Here is a 23,259-nt window from a genome sequence, read left to right as displayed (position 1 = left end):
AACTGGTTGATTAGTTGAATTAGTCTTTTTGTGGAGTTTTGGGGGTTCTCTATGTATATTATATCATCTGCAAATAGTGATAGGTTAACTTCTCTTTTCCTATTTGGATTCCTTGTGTGTCTTTCTTTTGTCTTATTGCTCTGGCAAGGACTTTGAGTGTTATATTGAAAAGCAGTGGTGAGAGTGGACATCCTTGTCTTGTCCCAGATCTTAATGGAAATGCTTTCAGCTTTTTGTCACTGAGAATGATACTGGCTATAGGCTTGTCATATATGGCCTTTATGATGTTGAGGTATGTTCCTTGTATCCCAAGAATTTCAAGGGCCTTTATCATAAATGGGTGTTGTACTTTGTCAAAGGCTTTCTCAGCATCTATTGATATTATCATATGGTTTTTATATTATTGTTGATGTGTTGGATAACATTGATTGATTTTCAGATGTTGAACCATCCTTGTGTCCCTGGAATAAATCCTACTGGTCGTGGTGAATTATCTTATGGATACATTGCTGGATTCTGATAGCTAAAATTTTATTGAGGATTTTCGAATCCATGTTCATTAGAGAAATTGGCCTGTAGTTTTCTTTTTTGTGTTGTCCTTTTTCGGTTTTGGTATTAGTGTAATGTTGGCTTCATGGAATGTGTTTGGTATTATCCCTTCCTTCTCAATTTTTTGGAAGAGTTTGTGAAGGATAGGCACTAATTCATTTCTGAATGTTTGGTAGAATTCATTTGTAAATCCATCAAGTCCTGGGCTTTTGTTTTTGGGGAGGTTTTTGATTACCATTTCAGTTTCGCTGCTTGTAATTGGTCTATTTAGGTGTTCTGTTTCCTCTTTATCTAGCTTTGGATGATTGTAGAGTTGTAGGAATTTGTCCGTGTCTTTGTTTGCATATAAATGTTCATAGTAGTTTCTGATTATTCTTTTGATTTCTGCTGTGTCTGTTGTGATTTCGCCTCTTTCATTTGTGATCCTATTTATTTGTGCTTTCTCCCTTTTTTCCTTTGTGACCCTGGCTAGGGGTTTGTCTATTTTATTTATTTTTCGAAGAACCAGCTTTTGGTTTCATTGATCTTTTGGATTGTTTTTTTAGTTTCGATTTCATTTATTTCTGCTTTGATTTTCTTTATTTCTTCTGCTGGTTTTGGGTTTTTTTTGTTATTCTTTTTCTAGTTCTTTGAACTTTGAGATTAGGTTGTTTCTCTGAGATCTTTCTTGTTTCTTGATGTGAGCCTCTATTGCTATATATTTCCCTCTTATTACCACTTTTGCTGCATCCCATATATTTAGGAAATTGGTGTCCTCCTTGTCATTCAACTCAAGGAGTTTTTTTTTTAATTTCTTCTTTGATCTCCTCATTAGTCCGCTGGTCTTCCAGTAGTGTGGGTTTCAATCTTCATGAGGTAGGAGAGTTCCTTGCCTTCTTTTTACGGTTTATTTCTAGTTTGATGCTTTCATGGTCAGAGAAGATGGTTGGTATGATTTCAATCTTGTTGTATCTGTTGATGTTTGTCTTGTGTCCCAGTAGGTGATCAATCCTGGAGAATGATCCGTGTGCACTTGAGAAAAATGTGTACTCACATTTTTTGGGGTTTAGTGTTCTATAGATGTCTGTTAAGCCCATGAGGTCTAGATCCTTATTTAGAGCTTTAATGTCCTTACTTATTTTTTGTCTCATTGATCTATCCATTGTTGATAGTGTTGTTTTGAAGTCTCCTACTACATATGTGTTTTCTCTGATGTCTGTTTTCAGAGATGATAATAGTTGTCTGATTATATTTTGGTGCTCCTTCATTTGGTGAGTATATGTTAATGAGTGTTATTTCTTCTTGAAGTATTGTCCCCTTGATCATAATTTATTGACCGTTGGGGTCTCTTTTTACCTTTTTGAGTTTGAAATTTGTTTTATCTGATATAAATATAGCTGTTCCTGCCTTCTTTTTTGGTCCATTTGCTTGTGGGATTGTTTTCCATCCTTTAACTTTGAGTCTGTTTTTGTCTTTTGTAGTTAAATGTGTTTCCTGGAGACAGTAAAAGGTTGGGTTTTGTTTCTTAATCCAGCCTGTGACTCTGTGTCTTTTTATTGAAGAGTTTAGTCCATTTACATTTAGAGTTAATATTGATATGTTAGCATCTGTATTTGCCATTGTGTTTGTCTTTCCTCTGATTTTATTTATTTATTCCTTTAGTAACTTTTTTTTTTTTTTGGCCTTCTTTCGTTGTTATTCATCCCTCTGTTGGCTCTGGCTTTAGGAGTCCTTGTAGTATTTTTTGGAGTGGGGGTTTAGTCATAATGAAATTCCAGATTTTCTGTTTGTCGGGAAGGTCCTTATTCTTTACTTCATAGAGGAAGGAAAGCTTTGCAGGATAGAGTATTCTTGGTTGGCATTTTTTTTCATGGAGTCTGTGGACAATGTCACTCCACTCTCTCCTTGCCTGTAGTGTTTCTTCAGAGAAGTCTGATGTCAGTCTGATTGGCTTTCCTTTGAATGTTATCTGTTTCTTCCCTCTTGTCAGCTTCATTATTTTTTCCTTGTCTTGCATTCTTGGGAGCTTTACTATTATGTGTCTTGCTGTATTTTTCCTTTTGTCATGGAAGTTTGGTGTTCTTCTTGCTTCTTGTATGTCTATTTTCAGCTCCTTCACATTTAGGAAGTTCTCTTCAATTATTTCCTTCAATATTTTCTCTGTTCCTACGTCTCTCTCCTCTCCTTCTGGGATTCCTATAACTCTTATGTTTCCTTTCCTCATGGAGTCAGACAGTTACCGAAGTCTTTTTTTGGTCTTTTTCCTTTGTACTTCTCTTTCCTTTTCTGTTTTGGTTCTTTTTATTTCTTTGTCTTCAAGAATCCTTATTTGTTCTTCCATTTCATCTATTCTGCTTTCACTGCTTTTCCCAGAGTTCTTTAGCTCCTCCATTAATTCTTTGATCTCCTGCATTTCTTTTACTTCCCTCTTTAGGGACTCAATTTTATTCTTCGGATCATTGATTATGTTTCCTATATCATTGTTGACTTCCTTCAGTTTTTTAATCATGGCAATTTTAAATTCTCTTTCTGGAAGGCTCAGAAGTTCTTCCAAGTTACTCTCATTGCAATCTGGTGGGTGGTTTTCTTTGGGTGGTGTGTCTTTTTCCTGAGGAGTTGCTAGGTTGCATGTAGTTTTTCTTCTCCCTGCTGCCTGTTTTCTAATTTGCCCTATGTGTTGGGACACTGTGTCACTGGTACTGGCCGGCATCTTTTTGGTGTACTCTTTCTGGGATTTCGGAAACTCGTGGTTCAAACTAGTCAAATACTGTTATGCCAGAAGTCCAGTGAGGCAGTGATACTTCGAGTATGTTAGTGGTCGCTGTCACAGAATATCTTCTCCTTCTGTGTTTAATTCCAAAGGTGTGTCTTCAAGCCCCACAGACTTCCCTGGAGGTGGGGCTGCTGGATTACACTCTGGGCTCCACTCCCTGCCAGGGGGGACAAGGCTTGTGGGGGCCTTCATCTTACCTCTGGCTCTGAGGGGAGCCTTAAGCCATTTTCAAGCAGTCTTTATTGAAGAAAGGTCCTTGTTCTAAGATGGTGATTCGGAGACACACTCTCCTGTGCACCCAGTCTGCCCTGGCCGTGGGTGCCTGCTCCCCCACTGGGCTCGGACTGCTGGCCAGTAGGGGACTGGCATGGGGGAACTTCCCAGCTCACCTCTGGCTCCATGGGGAGCCTTCTGCCGGTTTCGATCAGTCTTTATTGAAGAAAGGTCCCTCTTCTAAGATGGTGAGTAGGAGACACTTGCCTGTTGATTTTGATTTTGATTATAATTAGTCTTTTTCCTGATCCTTTATTTAGGTTTTCTAAATCCCTGCTATGAGTGAGACCATCTGGTATTTTTCTTTTTCATTCTGGCTTATTTCACTGAGCATGATCCCTTCCAGCTCCATCCATGTTGCTGCAAATGGCATGAGTTTATCTTTTTCGGTTACTGGGTAATATTCCATTGTGTATATGTACCACATCTTCTTGATCTAATCATCTGTTTTAGGGCATTTGGGTTGTTTCCATAGCTTACCTATTGTAAATAGTGCTGCAATAAACATAGGGGTGCAGGTGTCCTTTTGAATTAATGTTTTTGTGTCCTTTGGGTAAATACCTAGGAGTGGGATTGCTAGATCATATGGAAGCTCCATTTTTAGCAGATTGAGGAACCTCCACACAGCTTTCCATGGTGTTTGGACCAGTTTGTATTCCCACCAGCAGTGCAGGGGAGTTCCTTTTTCTCCACATCTTCGCCAACATTTGTTGTTGCTAGTTTTTTTAATATGTGCCATTCTCATGGGTATAAGATGGTATCTCATTGTAGTTTTGAACTGCATTTCCCTGATTACAAGTAATGTTGAACATTTTTTTCATAGGCCTGTTGGCCATTTGCATTTCCTGTTTGGAGAAGTTTCTTTTTAGCTCTTCTGCCCATTTTGTGACTGGGTTTTTTACTTTGTTTTTGTAGAGTCTCATCAGTTCTTTGTAGATTTTTGTGATTAGTCCTTTATCATTAGTGTTATGTGCAAAAATGTTCTCCCAGTCGGTGGGGTCTCTCTTTGTTTTGGTGACTGTCTCTTTTACTGACAGAAGCTCTTTAATTTGATGTAGTCCCAGCTGTTTATCTTTTTCTTCACCATTACTGCTTTGGGTGATGTATCTTTAAAGATGTTACTGAGGTGTATGTCATGTAGTGTTTTGCCTGTATTTCCTTCAATATGTTTTATGGTTTCAGGTCTTATATCTAGTTCTTTAATCCATTTTGAGTTGGTTTTGGTGCATGGAGTTAGGTAGTAGCCAAGCTACATTCTTTTGCATGTAGCAACCCAGTTTTCCCGGCACCATTTATTGAACAAACTCTCTTTGCTCCATTGCATAGTCTTTGCTCCTTTGTCAAAGAGTAGATGACCACAAATCTGTGGGTTTATTTCTGGATTTTCTTTTTTCTTTCTTTTTTTTTTTTAAGATTTATTTATTTTATACAAGAACTGGGGTGCAGGTCAAAAGTGCGGGAGGGTGAGAGAATTCACCAGAGCCAGAGCAGGGAGCAGAACAGACAGACGGAGTGAAGACACTGCTGAGGGGAGCAGCGGGTGAGACAGGAGAGGTCTGCTGTGCTATGTGGGGTTCTCCCTAGCTGGTGGGAAATCGAACTGGTGCTGCAGAGGCTGTGGACAGCTTCGCAGCACGGTGCTCAACCACTGTGCCACCAGGGAGGCCCTATTTCTGGATTTTCTATTCGGTTCCATTAGTCTGTGTGTCTGTTCTTGTTCCAGTACCATGCAGTTTTGATTATTATGGCTTTGTTGTATAGTTTGAAGTCTGGGTGTGTAATACCTCCATTCCCTTCTCTTTTTTTTCAGGAGCACTTTGGCTATTTGGGGTTTTTGGTGGCTCTATATGAATTTCATCAATATTTTTTCTCTTTCTTTGAAGAAAGTCATTGACATTTTTATTGGAATAGCATTGAATTTGCAAATTGCTTTTGGTAGGATGGCCATTTGATAATGTTAATTCTTCCAACCTATGAGCAGGGGATGTCTTTCCATTTCTTTGTGTCTTCTTTTATTTCTTTTAACATTGTTTTATAGTTTTCTTTGTATAGGTCCTTTACCTCTTTTGTTAAGTTTATTCCCAATTATTTGATTTTTTTTTGTTTCAGTAATAAAAGGGATGGTTTTCTTGATTTCTTCTTCAGATTTATTATTTGTGTATAGGAAGGCTACTGATTTTTGTGTGTTGATTTTGTATCCTGCAACTTTACTAAACTGGTTGATTAGTTTGATTAGCTTTTCTGAGGAGTTATTGGGGGTCTCTGTATATTATCATATCATCTGCGAATAGTGATTGTTTTACTTTTGGTATAGTATTTTAGATTGAACATTATGGTCTTAAGTAAGGACTGCAGAAAGATTTATCATACTTTAAAATTTTTATGCTTTAATTAGCTAATCTAACACAGGATAAGACTATAATAAAAGCATCATCGTTATAATTTTAGCAAATATTTTAAAGTAAAAAAATATCATTTGTAAGCTATGTGTCTGCAAGGGGTTGAAGTGCAAACCCATAACATTATCTTAACTGGAAGCATCTTATTTTGCTTCATTTGAATTAGTAACTTTCAGTATTGTCTGTTTGAATGATATAAGCCTTTTTCACATGTTAACTTATTTTTCTAAAAATAATGACTCAGGAAAGAATGAAATTTGGAATAATAGGAAGGTTTTATAGATGAAATATTTTAGTTATATTTCACTTAGGTAGATAAAGGAAAGGAAAACTATTGTAGTCTGAGGCTTTTATATAGAATTATTGAGAGCTTAATATGTGTCACTACTCTATATGTTTGGGATATATCAGAGAAAAAAATGGACAAAAATCTCTGTCATCAGGGAGTTTATATTCTTTGGAGGATAGCTGGGTGAAAAGCTTTCTGGGTGAAGAACCCGAGATGATAGCATTCCTGATGATTTTGAGCATCAACAAGTGGCCAGCTCACTTGTAGCAGAGTGACTGAGGGAGAGACTAACTGGAGATGAGATTGGAGCAGCAAGAGGAGAGCAGTTAGGGTAGGGCTTTGTAAACCATTCTAAGGATTTTAGTTTTTCCTGGGAATAAGGGAACCTCTAATGGTTTTTGAACCAACAGCTTCTGACTAAAGTTTTAATAGGCTTACATTGGCTTCTGGTTTGAAAATAGACTCTAGAGGGCAACAGTAGAAACAATTACAAGGCTATTGTCAGAGAAAAGACTGACAGGCACTAGTGAAATAGTGGTGAAGGCGGTGGGAAGTGACTGTATTCTGCATATATTTGCTAGTATAAATAGAATTTGATGACAGATTGTAATAAGTTGTAAGAAAAAGTGAGGAGTCAAGAGTCAAGTAAGTTGGGTCAAGTGACTAGAAGGATATAATAACCATCAAATCTTTCAGTTTTAGATGTGTTAAATGACATGGCAGTTGTCCTTAGTTTCAAGGTTGAGAAGGCATTTATATAACACCAGTCTGCAGTTCAGGGAAAAGGTCTGGCATGTGGATAAAACTTTGGGAATTATCAGAGTATAAGTGTGTAGGGTAAGCAAAACAGGTGTTTACCATTGGCCTCTCTGACTATCATCTGTGGCCTTGAATGCAGAAGGTGCTTGGGAGCATGGGTGCGGGGCACACCTGCCTGATGGTGGACACCTGGATTATGGTGTGATCATGAGTAATGGGCACACCTGAGCCTGAGGCTATAAGGGCAGCATTACACAGAGGACATTGCACTGCAAGGAATGGCAGAGAGTGGTTGAGACCAGGAGAGAATGCCAGAGAGAGCCCAAAGAGAGAGTAACGATCCCACCAGGGGCTAGGAGGCCTGCCAGCCTCCTTGTACCCAGTCCCCCTCCCTGCCCTGCATCTGGTTGCCTCACTATAAATGGTGTAGAAAGATCATTAAAATCCTGGAGAAGACAGTAAGAGCTTTAGGACTCTACCTGTCTCCTAAATTGATAGAGCATCTGCCCCGTTCCTGGTGGCTGGCACTGAAATCTGTGAAAAATGAATGATCTCACCTAGGGTGTGTGTGTTTACAAAAGGACTGAACACTGAGTACTTCATTAAGAAGTTGAAGAAATTCAGAGGAGGAAACAGCAAAACATACTGAGAAGTAGCTGGTAGGGAATTAGGAGGAAAAGTAGGAGAGCGTGATGGCCTAGAAGGCAGCATTGTAACTTGAAAGTAGAGGAGGATGGGAAGTAACATTGGTGACTTTGCTAAAGCCCTTTCAGTTAGTAGTGGGAAAAGCCATTTTTTTTTTATTTATTTTGTGTGTGTGTGTGTGTGTGTTTGTAGGAACTGGGGTGTAGGCCAGAGGTGTGTGCGGTGGGGCAAGATAATCCACTAGAGACAGACTGGGGAACAGAACAGGCAAATTTACTGAAATACACTGCTGAGGTGAGACAGCAGAGGTCTGCTGTGCTATGTGTGGGTTAGCTCCCTGGCTGGGGATCGAACTTAGGCTGCAGTAGTGATGGTGCTAAGATTTAACCCCTAGCCACCAGGAAGGCCCTGGCAAAGCGTTTTTTGGAGTGTATTTGAGAAAGAATGACAAGAGAATAATGGAGTGCAAATATGGTCAACTCTTTTGAAAAATTTTGTTATAAGTAAAGGAGAAATGAATCAGTAGCTAAAGGAAGTGGAGGTGAAAATAATGTTTGTCGTTGTTTTTAAGATGGGATAAACCTCTCATGTTCACATACTGATGCTGTTGGGAATGCAAAAGGGAATCCAGAAATATATGTTACAGGACAAATAGGAAAGTTGCTAGAGGAATATTGCTGGGTAGTGGGCAGCAGTGGGTCTAGTGCCTAAATGAAAGAATTAATATAGGCTTTTAGAGAAATGAGAAGACATGGTACAGAGGCAAAGGTACAGAGAGGTGAACCTGTGTGTTATTTGGACTTTTTGAAGAGTCCTATCATTATTTGGACTTTTTGAAGAGTCCTATCATTTCTGGTTTTTTTTCCAGTGAAATAGGAACTAGGATATCAGTTGAGAGGAAGGTTGAGGGAAAAGGATTTTGGATGCCTGAATATAAGAAGATATGCAAAATAGTGTGGGGATGTGAAAGAGTGAAGGGTTAGAAGGATGGATTATGATAGATAGCATGAAGGATGCTCTAGGTTATTGTTTTTTTTTTTTTCTGGTCATGATGTGTACTTCTAGGTGCAGACCTGCAATAGTTGGTGACTTGCATTTGACCACATTTGGGGGCTTGCTTTGCTACTTGAGTATGACAAGGGACAAGGGAATAGAAAAGATGTGATAGAAATATGGTGAATGTCTTTGAAAATGTGATTGAATTAAAAGATTTTAGATCTTAATTAAATCTGAGGATTATTAACCTTGTTGAGGGAATGAATTGGGAACACATGAATGTGATGGTACAAGAAAGGGACATTTGAAAGTGAAATTATGGAATGATTTATTGTTGTTAATGATATGGTCTTAGGATGTCACCATGGGTGAGGATGAGTGACTGAGAAAAAGGTATGTAGAGAAGATAACTGGAGAGGGGTTTAAGAAGCTGAGGGGTAAGCATAGTAATGGAAGTTAATAGAGGTAATACCCATTCAGTTCTTTTTAAAAAGTGCCATTTTTATTCTCCAAGGGGAGAAAGTAGAGGCAAAGAAATGTGGACAAATCCAGACAGGAAAACTTGCCTACGTGGAATATTATTTACGGGTAGACTATTTGACAAATACAATGTTTTAATATATGTGTATATGTCTATATATAGATACATGAAATGTTTGCCACAATCAAGCTAATGATCCAAAGGATAGGCTGTTTTTAAAATAGTAAGTTTCCAAGGAAACAAATTTCCACTGATTTAAAGTGTAAATTTACAATTGTCTTACAGGGGCTTGAGCGTTTTGGCATAAGTCAGTAAATATATTTGAGAAAAGAGCATACACTTTGACCCAAGAAGAATGTCACTTTTCAAACTCTCCATTAATTAAGGGATCTTTTTGCTTATATTTTATTCACTCTGAGAAATTTAGAAAATGGCTTTTTGACCTAATTACATGGATGACTTGTTTCCTATTGCTATTAATATCAACTATATCAAGTGAAAGATGTTGACTTTTTTAATTTTAAAGTTTCAGACTTTCACTACAAGTTTTTCCCTGCTGAAAAATAAATGGTTTTACTTTTATATGTTTAAAAATAAAATCTTACAAATTTATATATATTTAAAAAATAATACAGGTTTATAAAACTCATTTGTGATAGTGGCAAAAACTTAACTATAGTTAAACTATCAATAGCTTTTAGAATTACCAAATATGAAATTGTTAATAATCGATTATTTTATTATTAAGAAATTATTTCTAACTTACTTTAGTAATTTTATAAAAATGGATCTTTGTTATCTTTTTATGAGATGTTGGAACTTTTTCTGTGTACCATTAACTTGCAATCAATTAATGGGTTATAGTTGTCAAAACCTCATTGAAGAAATAATGTCTTCTAAAGGTTGAGATATATTGACGCAATTTTTTCTTAGTTTAGAATGAATCCTAGAAAAATAGTACTGTTGGTAATTTTTTTGTTTGCATGTTAGAAGTTTTAAACCTTGAATACTGGTTTACTTAAACATTTTCATGTTGATTTGAGGTTTAATAAAATGTTTTTCCTGTTTTAGATTCCTGAAATGTTGTTCAGTGAAACATACAGTGAAGAAAAACACAGCAACAAAAGAAGAAAAGAAGAAAAGAAAAAAATTTCAGGTAGTATTTTTATGTGTGAAATAATTATCATCTTCCAAATGATGGAATTATATTTTGGACCTAAATGATCTGAAAGACATACTTATATTTTTGGGGATCCTTCTCTAGTAGTCTAAATTTTTTATATTAGTTTATTACATATATATATATCATAGTGCTCAATTTTTTGAGTATAAATGTAATGTATTTTTAACTATCATATTCTCATTATTTTCTGCAGTTCCAAAATAATTTTTATATTGTCTTCATTTTTCCTTTGGGTCATAGTATATCCATTCATTTATTTTTCTAACCATCTAACCATCAAATAATTACTGAACTTTATTCCATCCACTGAGTATTGAGCTGGTTACTAGAGAAGACTTAGTCTAGTAAGGTCAAGATTTATGTTGTATAAAAACATAAAATTCTGATAAAGCAAGATTAATGGTGGTAATAGTTTATGTAAACTACATTGAAAATGAAACCTCTCATAGCTTAGCATATGGAATTTTCTAAGATCTGCAGCTTGAGGAGGTGCGTTCTGGTCAGAGTGACTAAGCATAAAAAAGTCTTAAAAAATAGAACAGGCATTTTTTATGCTACTGAAACATAGATGCATAAGTAGTATAGTCCTGAGTAAATAGAAAATGATGGACACATCAGATAGTGAAGTGTTTTTCATGTCATGGTAAGGAATTTGGATTTTACCTCATGGGTGATCTGGGATAACTAAGAGATTTTATTAGAGATATAATCCAAGTCTTGTTTTAGAAACAAATCTCAGAGTTCATCCCTTATTCAGTTATTAGAAAATAGATTGGTGTAGGGAGAAACCTGACAGACCGCTATAGAAGCTGTTTTAGTAATCTGGGAGGAAGTAATGGACTTGGGGACATATTAGGAGGGACAAAAAGGAGTTAGTTATAAAATGAGTTTGGCATTAAAAGAAATAGGAGTCAAGAATGTTACTCAGGGTTCTGACCTGCAAAATCCTTTACAAGTTGGTTTTATTCACTGAGGTAGGGAATAGAGAGAGAAATAGGTTGAGGCCATGAGAGAAAGATACTATGTTTGGTCATAGGTATGTTGAATCTACATGAATTTATTCTTAACTCTTTGCCTTTTGAAGTTTTTTCTCCCTATGTCAAATGGGAGTCGATAAATGTTACTAGTTTTGGTATCTTTTCATTCAAGTAGCTTTTATTAAATTTACTTCTGAATTACTATGTTTTATAGTTTCAATTAATTTGTATGTTATGATAGCCCATAGATTTATTGTTCTCAAAATGTTTAGTGGAGATTTATAACCGTTAAGATAGATAGCACTGAAGTAAAGAATTCAAAATTCGTAAGGAAACGGGAGCTGTGAGTAGATGTCTAGAAATACCTATGTCCCTGTAAGCAAAGATGTAGCTCATGTTCATGATTTCATATGTGATAATATTTGGTAGAAAATACATATCGTTAGGTTTATTTTCTTCAACTTTTCATGGATCATGTATATATTAATAATTTTTGTTTTCCATCTCTTTCTAGTTGATCCTGATTTTCTAAAATCCTTTTTATTAATTCATGAGTCTTGTAAAACATATGGTGCTACTCCAAGCAGATATATGACCTTTTTGCATGTGTATTCTGCCATTAGCAGCAGCAAGAAAAAGGAATTATTAAAGAGACAAAGTCATTTGCAGGTACAATGTTGGTAGTCCTGAGTTATTTTATCTATATGCAGAAAACATTAATTATGTATAACACAATGCCATGTTCCCTATGGCATATACTTAATATAAATAAATATTGGGCTGTAGTAAATACCATGGAAAATGTCTTATCTAAATATATTACCCACTGGAATATATTAATGATTTCATTTTTTTATTCAATAATTGTTCCTTTTCTTCGCTGGATGGTGTTGATTTGCTTTTGATAGCTTATGGTGCTGTCTTTAAAGTTTCTTTCACCTTAAAGCTTTTTTAGAAATTTAGAAATGCCTATTAAAATATCCAAAATTATGCTTTGTAATAATAATGCAATTAAAATCATATAAAGTGATATTCTTCTCCATGTCACTTTATGTAGTATTTTGTGAACTTTTTTTTTCTATTTTCCTAATTATAGAACTTAAATGTGGCATTAAAATGCCAACCTCAGAAACTGTCAGTGAGCATACCAGCCCCAAAGTTCTGGCTTTTCTTTGTTAGGGTAATAAACTGAGAGCCATTTTAAATGGACAAAGTTATCATTATCTTTTTTTATGATTAGCTTTCATTTATATTAAGCCATTAACTATACATGATTGGGGAAAGTTAACTTCCTGATTTAGTTCTCTGTGTTGCTGTGGGTAAATTACTTAACCTACAGAATTGCAACTTAATTGGATTAATGCTAGTTGTGTGTAAGCATATTAGAGAAAATACATATGTATTAAATGAGCATAATGCCTGTTTTCTATTTGGAGGGTGCAGTAAACATTGGTTGCATTCCTTATTTTGCCATTATTATCTCCCACAGTTTCCTGATTTGTTAGAGGGGGGAAAAAAAGCTTACAAATTTTTAATGTAAGAGAGGGTATGTTTTTTCATATCTGTGTTGGATTATGTCTAGAGGCTTTGGCCAGGGTCAAAGACCACTCAAATGTAGGTAAAGCATTTAGAATGACAGCCCACCAACACCATATATGTGGCGATGCCTTGTGAAAAAGGTTTATGTACTATGCAGGTAAAACTAATTTATGTCCAGAGTGAGAAGAGTACGTTTTGGTTTCTTTCATTAGGTCAATAAGTGAAAAGTGGAAAAGGCTTACTGAGCTTTTTCTTGTTTTCTATTTTCTCTCCTATATAACATAGTTTAAAGTATATGTTTACTCTGAATCTTTTAAATTTGTTTTTGTTGTAAACCCCTGTGGAGTATTTTGCAACATCTTAATGGGAATACAGTTGAGTAAATCATTATAATTAGCAATAAAAATAAACCTAAGTCTACTTGCAAATGTTTTATATATACACATTTACATTTTGTTTGATTTGTTCTTATAGCCTTTGTTTACTGTATGTCTGTGAAATTTCCTTAAAAAAATGTTGCCAACACATTTTTTTTCTATTGACATAGGCTGGTGTTTCTAAACTAAATGAAGCTAAAGCTCTTGTGGATGAATTGAACAGAAAAGCTGGAGAACAAAGTGTATTACTTAAAACTAAGCAAGATGAAGCAGATGCTGCCCTCCAAGAAATCACCATATCAATGCAGGTAATATTTAAAGTGAGCCCCTAAATACAAACACCTTGATGCCTCATTGTGTTAAAGGTAAAATTTTCAGTTAAGTGGATATTGCTTTTCTATACTGAGTCAGATTTTATAGAGGTATGCCCTTGAGTCTTTGTGGAAGAGCATGGTATTTTCCATATTGTTTAGAATCATAATTACACTTGCATCAGTTGACCATGAACTAATTTATCTTAACCCTTATAAATATAAAGTAAAATTAGTATGGATTTGTCTATAATTGATTTTCTTTGTTTACCCTCTGCTAGTTAAATTGATTTGTCCTTTTATTTTTTTCTGAAAATTATTGCCTTTAGGTTTCAGTTTTCTTCACTTTTAATATTCTCAGTATTTATCTAAAAACACAGCTTAAATATCAAACTGCAATTTTTAAAGCTTATAACTCTAGGTTATGAGAAAAGTACAAATTAAATGTTTGAGGTACTCAGAATAGGAATAAATTACATTTGGAAGAGCCAATTAGTAAAAGAAGGAATACATGAGTTGAGCCTTAAAGAGAGAATTTTGAAGGTGGAAATGGAGAAAATAACATTTCCTATTTAGGAGTGGTAGTAGAGATACACATATAGAAGTGCTTATGGAATGTAAAAAAGTTCCATTTGAGCCATGTATAAGGTACCTGAAGGTAAAAATGGGATACAAGGAAATGTGAGTTCTGTGCCCAAGCTGCATCCAGATTAATTTTATCAAAATATTTGGCATACCATCCAGGCACCAGACATTGGTTTTTAAGCTCCCTGATGATTATAATATGACTGGAAGCCACTGTTGTAATGACTCGTAAAAGGTTTCTTGATAAATTTCATCTTAAGGTTTTTTAATTAGTATAAATAAACCAAATACAAATGTTCATAATAATCAAGTACTTTTGTTTATGTGGAATCCTTGATTTTCACATGCATGAACAAAGAGGGCCATGTGCTATTAATACATAATTTAGTGTTTTTTGAATCTTTCTAAGTTTACTAATATATTTGAAATTACATTACAGTGTTATGACTTTTAATTTTTTTTGTCCAAAATAAAGTATAGAAACAAAAACTTCTAACATACTACTGTTAGCATCTAAGAGTTGTTAGTCTTTACTATTAGTATTATGAATGTCTTTATTTTCAGTTTCCTTTTTATAAAATGAGCATAATAATACTGTCCTCTCTTGGTTGTTACAAGTATGAAACATGTATATTATAATTTTCTAAATTATGCATTTCCTACTTGTTTAATTTTTATATCATAAGCATTTATTGCTTTGCTATTCAACAAATTCTAAATAAAGCACAGAAACTTCACAGTAGTAACTACGGATTATATTATCTGTTCCACAGACATTTTAGAACCTGATATCAATTATATTAGAAAAGCATTTAATAGAAAATGTTACTTTTAAATAGCTAATGTTTTTATCATCAGACTTTTAAATATTGAGTGCATTAAAATTGATTGCAGTCCCATTTCAATTTCTTCTAGGATGCTAGTGAGCAAAAGACAGAACTTGAAAGACTAAAACATAAGATAGCAGAAGAAGTCATTAAAATTGAAGAAAGAAAAAACAAAATTGATGATGAATTAAAAGAAGTGAGGGTAAGTTTAAAAAAAAAGGAAACATGGCAATATCTACTTTTTTGGACTGCCAATAGCATATCTAAGTTTAAACATTATTTGTTCAAGTTATTTCCTAAAAATACTATCAAATGTGACTTCAACCAGAATATTATTTATAAAAGAAAAATCAAGCAAGAAAGTCTTCTAGGAAATGTAAGCAAATTTAATGATGGTAATTAGTTACCTTTGTTAAGAGTTCTTTTAAATAAAATGAAAAAAATATTAGATAAAATTTGTGATAGCTAAGGATTTTTATATACATATTTTTGCAAATGAAAGTGTCTTTTTTGTCTTTTAGCCTCTAGTCAATGAAGCTAAACTTGCAGTTGGAAACATTAAACCAGAATCTCTTTCAGAAATACGCTCACTGCGTATGCCACCTGATGTCATCAGAGACATCCTTGAAGGAGTTTTGAGGTTGATGGGTATTTTTGATACTTCTTGGGTGAGCATGAAAAGGTAAGTATTTGAATTTGTGAAAAATGTTACTTCAGCAATGAATTACACATTCTTTCATGTTTATTTTTTTATAAACTTTTATTTATATATATTTTACATCATGGTTCATTTTTAAACAATGTTTGCTTCCTACCCCTTTTCTCAGGTGTAGTCCCCAATGAATTTCCTGTGGCACCATCACCACAGTCCCCTGTGCTCCTCCCTCCCTCCCGCTGATCCCTCTCCCTCCTCCTCCCCTGCAGGATGTCTCTCATTTATAATTGTCTGTTAGTTTATGTTTTGTTTTGTTGTGTTTTGTATTGTTATTTTTTTCCCGTGATGTCTTATTTGGTTCCCCTATATTCCACTTATAAATGAAACAATCCTATGTTTTTCTTTTTCCTTCTCCTTCTGACTTATTTCACCGAGCATAATTCCTTCTAGCTCCATCCATGTTGCTGCAAATGGCATTAGTTTATCTTTTTTGATTGCCGAGTAGTATTCCACTGTGTATATATACCACTTCTTCTTGATCCAGTCATCTATTTTTGGGCATTTGGGTTGTTTCCAGGTTTTACATATTATAAATAGTGCTGCAATAAACATAGTAGTACAGATGTTCTTTTGAGTCAATGTTTTTGTGTCCTTTGGGTAGATCCCTAGAAGTGGAATTGCTGGGTCAATATGGTAGCTCCATTTTTAGTAGATTGAGGAACCTCCAGACAGCTTTCCATAGTGATTGGACCAGTTTGCACTTCCTACCAGCTCCTCCAATAATCTTTTAATCTCCTGTGTTTCTTTTATTTGCTTTCTTAAGGTCTCATTTTTGTTCTTCAGTTCATTGATTATTTGTCTCATTTCATTTTGTTTTGTTTTGTTTTCTTTATGCTTTTTAATCATGCTGATTCTAAATTCTCTATCTGACAGGCAGAGAAGTTCTTCCATGTCATTGTTGAGTTCTGGTGACTGATTTTCTTTTTGTGGTGTGTTGTTCTCCTGCAGTCTTGCTTGGTTATTTATATTTTTCTTTCTCCCTGCTGTTTGCTTTTTAATTAGTTCTGTGCATTGGGACGTCGTGCCACAGGTGTTGGCGGGCAACTCTTTGGGGTGCTCTTTCAGGAATGTCAGAAACTGTTTACCAGACTGAGTCCAGTACTGTTAGGCCAAAACTCCACCAGGATAGTGATGCTGTGGCTGTGTTGCTGGGCATGTCCCCTTATAGTTAGTTTCCTCCCTCTTTGTTTACTCAGTTCCATAAGGGAGTCTTGGATTCCCTGCCTTCCAATATAAGCTAGTTGGTGATTTTTTTCTGGTCACTAGGTGGCGCCAGAGACCTGTACTTTCTGGCTTGTGCTTTTTCCCAGTAGTTCTCTGGGAAAAGAGGGGGAGAGGGGAGCACCTCAACACTGGGGCTATTGCTAACCTGGGTGCTGTGTCTTCCCCATGTTCAACTGGTACTGTGCTCGCAGCTGTGTAGATCCTGTGTCCTGTCCTGAATTCTGTGCCCTAGCTCTCAGTTCCAGGGCTGTCAGATCCAAAACTCTGGCTGTCACCCTGTGTGGTACCCACTGTTATGGCATGTCCCATGCCCCGGATCCTGCCCCTGGCTCTCAGTTCCAGAATGCCAGCTGTCATGTGGGGCCTTCAGCAGTCTTGCTCAGTACCTCGTTTCCCTTCTCACCCTCCATTTGCATGGCCCACTCCCTCTCAGAGCCCTATGGTGGTTTTAGAATTCCTGGCTTCCAATTATCAGGTGTTTGGTGATCACTTTTGTTATGATTCACTTTTGTTCTTATCACTAGGTGGCACCAGAGACCTTTCCTAGTATCCTTCCAGAACTGTGCTTTGTCTCTTAGGTCTCCTGGGAGCTGAGGAGGGGTGGAGTGGAGTGCCTCAATGGCGTGGGGTGCTGTGTCTGCCCTGTGCCCCACTATCATGGGGATCCCACACCCTGAATTTCATGCCCCAGTTCTCAGTTCCAAAGCTGTCACATCTGGAACACGGCCGTTAGCCCAGTTCACTGCCCGCAGATTTTGCGCCTTTTGCACCCCAATCCTGTGCCTGGGTCCCTGGTTTTTGATTACCCAGTGAGGGTCATTCACTTCAGTGATGGCTCCTGAGAGTCTCCCCACAATCATAGGTCACAGACACAGAAACCTGGGCAGCTGCAATCCCCTTATGTGCATACTTGCTTTTCGCCACAAGCTTACTGGCTGGCCTTTGGCTATTTGCAGGTCTCTTCGTGGAGTCCCTATCTTCCCCATATCACACTAAGTTTGTGATTACCCAGTGCTGTTCGCTCACCTCTCTGGCAATTCCCATGCCATTCCCCACAGTTCCTGGTCATGGGGTGTGGTGTCTGCAGTAGTTCCTTTTCACTCACTATTCTGCTTGATCTCTAGTTTGTTCTTGTTTTTTTCTCCTTGCTATTGGTAGAAGTGTGCTGGCTTTATGAGTGGGAGAAGGTAGCAGGATTCTGATGCTTTCCTCTCTTCTCCGTTATTGGAACTTTCCTCTACAGGCAGTTTGCCAGTGTCGCCCATTTATCTTACATGTCCTAGTTCTCGCAGGGACCTGCCTCTTTTTCACCCTATTAATTGTTTTTATGGGAGAATTTACTTGTAGCATTTCTTCACTGCCATGTTGATCAGCTGACCTCTTCCATGTTTTAAAATATTTTTTATGTAGTTTCTCAAACTGAATTTCTTCCAGGTTGTATGTATTTTTTCCCTGGTATTTCAAGAAATTCTGTGTAATCATATATTAAGACTTTTATTTTCCTTTCTCTGCAAGTGATTGTTAAAAGTCTCAAAAGAGGAGAAAAGGAATGGCTTGAAACCTGTAAGAACATCTTAAAAAATATCATTTATATGGGCCTCAGACAGTAATTGTGTTTCCTGTAATTTACTGATGAAGAATTTATAATCCCTTTTCTCAGATTCCTGTACTCCTGACAGAGATAGACAGTGAGAACCCCATAATTTATCCAAAAGAGATATAAACTGGAAAAGACTGAGTATTTACTAAGTATGTAACCAATGCAGCTTTGGGTTTCACATTATAAATAACACTGCTTTTGTGATTTTTACAGTTGTTCATTTCCAATTTATGATTTAGGTCAATAATAGAGTCCTTTTAATATCTGGAGATGAGAGATTTAGGTTGAGGAAGCACACTTTTGTTTTATCATCCCAAAAGATCAGAGTACCCAGTAGTTGACATAAAGGGATAGAGTGGGTAACAGGACTACCTTGCCTTCATTTCAGTGCTGCAGTTTATTCACAGAATATTAGAAAAACTGTTGAGCATCCCTCTGATGTTCTTCCCTGTTTTCTATAAAATGTAACAATAGTACAGTAGAAAGTTGGATACTTTATAATCCTTTTTTTTGTCAACTAATAAAAGTTTTAATACACTATTTTGGTCAATTGATATTTTTATCATAGAAAGAAATTTTTATTTAGCTTCATTTGAGGTGATGTGCTTTCATTTTAGTTTCCTTGCAAAAAGAGGTGTGAGAGAAGACATAGCAACCTTTGATGCACGAAATATTCCAAAAGAAATAAGAGAGAGTGTTGAAGAACTTCTGTTTAAAAATAAGGGATCTTTTGATCCAAAGGTAATTTTTAAGTTAAATCATAAATTCTATTTCCACACTCTGTTATAATTTGCTTGTTAAAATATGTTGACTCATCATTATTGATTGTTTACATTGCCTAAAAATTAAAAGTTAAATAAACTGTATAATATCTGGGAAATATTTTGCAGCAGAATTAGGTAAACTAGAATGAAGAGCCAGATTTATTTTCTTAAGTGGTTTTGGAATCTTAACTATTTGCTATCAATGGTGAGTTTCTCACTTGCCCTTACTTAACTTTCAACTTGTTTGGTATGCTTTTCTTTCTTCCTGTGTATTTGTCACATAATAACTGGTGTCTGTATTAGGATTAAAACTCCACAATTCCTGTATTTTCTTTTACTCAAAATGTTATGTGCATATTCTTTGACACCAATAGCAATCATTTTAAAATTGCTTATAGCTAAATAAAGATTTCTCCTATGTATAAAAGACTAAGAATTGATGCTTGAACATTGTTGTAGACAGCATATATGTTTATTATAAATGTGACTAGTAATTACTAAATTAAAAATATTAAAGATTATATATTTCAGAAAGATTTTTAAGCAAAAGTGAAATATATATATTTCTCCCAATCAAAAGTCTATTTAATTCATTTTTACTTTAGCTATAAGCCAACAACTTCATTATTTGATATTAAACAAATGCCTAATTAAAATATACTAGAATTAACTTTGCTTTAAGATTAAGTGAGGAAGCTGGCTAATTTCTGGTGAATTTTTTTAGAATGCTAAGCGTGCAAGTACTGCAGCTGCTCCTTTGGCTGCCTGGGTTAAAGCCAATGTCCAGTATTCCCACGTCTTGGAACGAATTCAACCACTGGAAACTGAACAGGCAGGATTAGAATCGTAAGTACAATATAAAATATAAACCTCTTTGTTTTCATCAATTTGATGACTTATTAGGATTTATTTCTTGTCTATGTTTAAGCTATCAGTTGATAATATTAAAACATAAAAAAGTCAATGAAATACAAATTTGTAAACCAAAGTGCCTTAATAAAAATGTTATAAAAAAGGGTGGAAATTTTTTTATCCACATTTACTGAATGATGGAGGTGAGGCTTGTGTGCTTTGACACACCCAACAGGTGATGTTGGCAATGCATGAATTTCTAGTAGTATACAGTAACATGAACTGACCATTTGATGGCAACCTCTCAAAATTTGTTTTTATTGTTTTGTTTTGGTGGGGAGAGGTCAGTCATTTGTATATGAAACCTCAAATCATCTCCCCTTGGAGGGTCTTGGTAGGGGTGGAAGCCCAATATAAATTGGGCTTTCAGGGATGTTTCAGACATCCATTATCAATGAGGAAAGCAATCTGATGCCAAACTTCATACTATTGACCACTAAACCATCTTTTGTGTCTACCTTTGTTTATTATTTTCAGAGGTATATGTTATCTGACATGCTTCTTGACATTTTGGAGTACTTTTGGCTTTTTGCTTTTAACATACTGGTATATTAGTTACCACGTTTCAAAATTTTATTAAATTTTTTCCCTTGCAATATATTTCCTCTATCATTTTCACCCAAAAATTCACATGCAAAAAAAAAAAAAAAAAAAAAAATTCACATGCAGGTATAAGTGTTCTTTAATGCAGACTCCTGAAAGTGGTGTAGTTAGATGACAGGATACTCTTTTAATTGCTTTTCAAATCAAATTCCAAGTAAAGGCACTTCTGAATTGTTGACACTTTGTATTGTCAGTATTTATGCAATAATACGTTTTTCAGGTGCTGTTGCTGATTTTTGATATCTTAAGTAGAATGGCTAATAAAATTGAGATATATTTCAGGAATTTGAAGAAAACTGAAGACAGAAAAAGGAAACTGGAGGAGCTTCTTAATTCAGTTGGTCAAAAAGTTTCAGAACTCAAAGAGAGGTAAGTTAAGTTTTTGAAGTGTATTTTGGGCATATGAAAAATAGTACCTGAGCTGATTTTTAAATTTTGAAAAGCTTAGTTATAATTACTATCTTTACTTCTTTTTGTAGATTATCAGCTTAAAATGACAGGAGTGGAAAATAATATAGTAACAAAAATATTTTACCTGATGTGTTTAGCCATTCCTTTACATAGTCTCACAATTTGGAAAATTGAGCTTGAACTGAAAGTAATGCACTAATGTGGGAGCGTTGTATTTGCAATTTCCATTTGATACTTTAACTAAAAATTTAGACTCATTATTATCAGATGATGCTATTCTACAATTTTCCCAAGGGTACACAATTACATTAAAATGTGTGTATCCTGTAATGTGTTTCTTTTTGGTGTTGAAGAAATATTCCCTCATGCAAATATTATATTTAAACTTAAGTACCAGTTATTAATATGATTCATTTTAAAATGCTTTATGTACCTCCTTGGATTCATGTTCCTGTAGTTGCTATTTAGTATAACATCGTAAATATTGGCAGGGGAATTACTATAAATGTGAGAGCATGTTCCTTTAAAAATTAAGAAGTTTGGAAAATTGGAGAAGTTGGGATTAAGTATCATATATGTTACAGTTTGCTTTCAGTTTTATGAGACTAAAACTGAGTTTCTTCCTATGAATATTTAGCTAGGAAATCATTATCTCTGTTTATATTTATATGTATTTAGTTATTTTTTTATATGTATTTAGTTATAAAGAAAAAAATCAAGAAGAAAACATCAAATCTATTAATCCATTGCTTTCAATACTCCTGAAAATTTTTGTTAGACATGTCGGAAAGAAATCAGATCATTTTATTCTAGATGTAACTAGAGAAGTATAAGGAAAATATGTTCTTTTCAGTGTCCTATGCCTAGACTTAGTACTTAACAGTCAGCTAATTGTCAAATATTTGAGTAATTAGATCATGATAGCAGTGTTTTAACTCTGTTAATTACTTGCAAATGTGTCAGGTGTTGTGCTAAGCACTTTGCAGATTTTTCAAATTTTAGGTAATTAAAGATATGTAAGGTTAATCTGCATAAATTGAGTGACCATTGAATGGAATAATTGGAAGAAGTGTTATAAGAATTTTTGATATGATTTTTTAATTTTTATTAAAACAGAATGACCGTACATTTTAGTTACTATCAAGAATCAATGAATTCTGGTTAATATAGTATTAAATCTCACTATCCTTAATTAAGATTTAGTTTACTGTAGATTGTGACTCATTTTCTTGTGTATCAGTAAATAATAAGGAAATTTAAAAATAAGCCCAATCTATTTTAAATTGTAATTTGACAAAATTAAGGAGATACTTTCCATTTTTAATAAATGTGTACAGAAATATGCAAGTCAATTTAATCCAAATATGTATCACAAAGCATGTACAAGATGTAGTGCAAATATTTGAGTTGTAGTCTCTCCAGGTTCTAGAGTGGTGCTGTTGAACAGTACTTTGAGATGATGGTTGTATTTTATTAATATAAACTGCACTAACAGTATGGCTGCCACTAGTAATCTATGACTACTAAGACTTTGAAATGTGGATAACATGACTGAAGGATTGAAATATTAATTTTATTCCATTCTAATTAATTGACAATTAAATAGTCATAAGTGAGACTACTGCACAACTGACTCCTAGAGACCTACTTCTTGAGGAAGGAGTTGAGCACTTGGCAAAGAAATGTTCTGTAAAGAGTGTGGAATTTATTATCAGAAATGTCATGAATTTTAAGTCCTCTACTGATTATTGGTTAGATTTTGTGCAATAACATCAAGGACTCTGTTTTTATAGACACCTGAAGTGTGTGTTTAGTAACTCTGAATCATATACAATGTGGTAAACCAGTTACCGCAATAAATTTTTTTTTCAAATAAAAAAATTAGAAGTATGTCACTAATTTTGAATTGTTCTGAGAATTAAATGACACCTTATTTTTTTTTTTTTTATTATTTTGATACTTAACACAAACCTGGGCATTTTGTAGGTCCAAACATATTTGTTGAAGGGTTAAATATTGACATAGGCCATAACTAATAAAACAAGTATTTTTAAAGGAAAATAATTTCAAAAAGATATATAAACTTTG

At 34.9% G+C, this 23,259-nt stretch overlaps 1 protein-coding gene across 1 annotated transcript in view; it reads left to right on the top strand.

The window, feature by feature from the left end:
- Positions 1-23,259, top strand: part of DYNC2H1 (dynein cytoplasmic 2 heavy chain 1) — a 306,244-nt gene that overhangs the window by 125,592 nt on the left and 157,393 nt on the right. The window contains exons 58-66 of the mRNA XM_037507914.2: positions 9,177-9,250; positions 10,215-10,299; positions 11,818-11,972; positions 13,390-13,527; positions 15,031-15,144; positions 15,464-15,624; positions 19,099-19,222; positions 19,970-20,091; positions 21,043-21,129. Coding sequence (XP_037363811.1) covers positions 9,177-9,250; positions 10,215-10,299; positions 11,818-11,972; positions 13,390-13,527; positions 15,031-15,144; positions 15,464-15,624; positions 19,099-19,222; positions 19,970-20,091; positions 21,043-21,129 — 1,060 coding nt within the window. The remainder of the gene's footprint in view (positions 1-9,176; positions 9,251-10,214; positions 10,300-11,817; positions 11,973-13,389; positions 13,528-15,030; positions 15,145-15,463; positions 15,625-19,098; positions 19,223-19,969; positions 20,092-21,042; positions 21,130-23,259) is intronic.

The sequence above is a fragment of the Talpa occidentalis genome, unplaced genomic scaffold, assembly GCF_014898055.3.
Source record: "Talpa occidentalis isolate TD23 unplaced genomic scaffold, MPIMG_talOcc4v2.1 talOcc4.12, whole genome shotgun sequence".
NCBI classification, from domain to species: Eukaryota; Metazoa; Chordata; class Mammalia; order Eulipotyphla; family Talpidae; genus Talpa; species Talpa occidentalis.
Note: the sequence above shows the minus strand (reverse complement) of the source record. Positions and strands in the feature narration are given on the sequence as shown.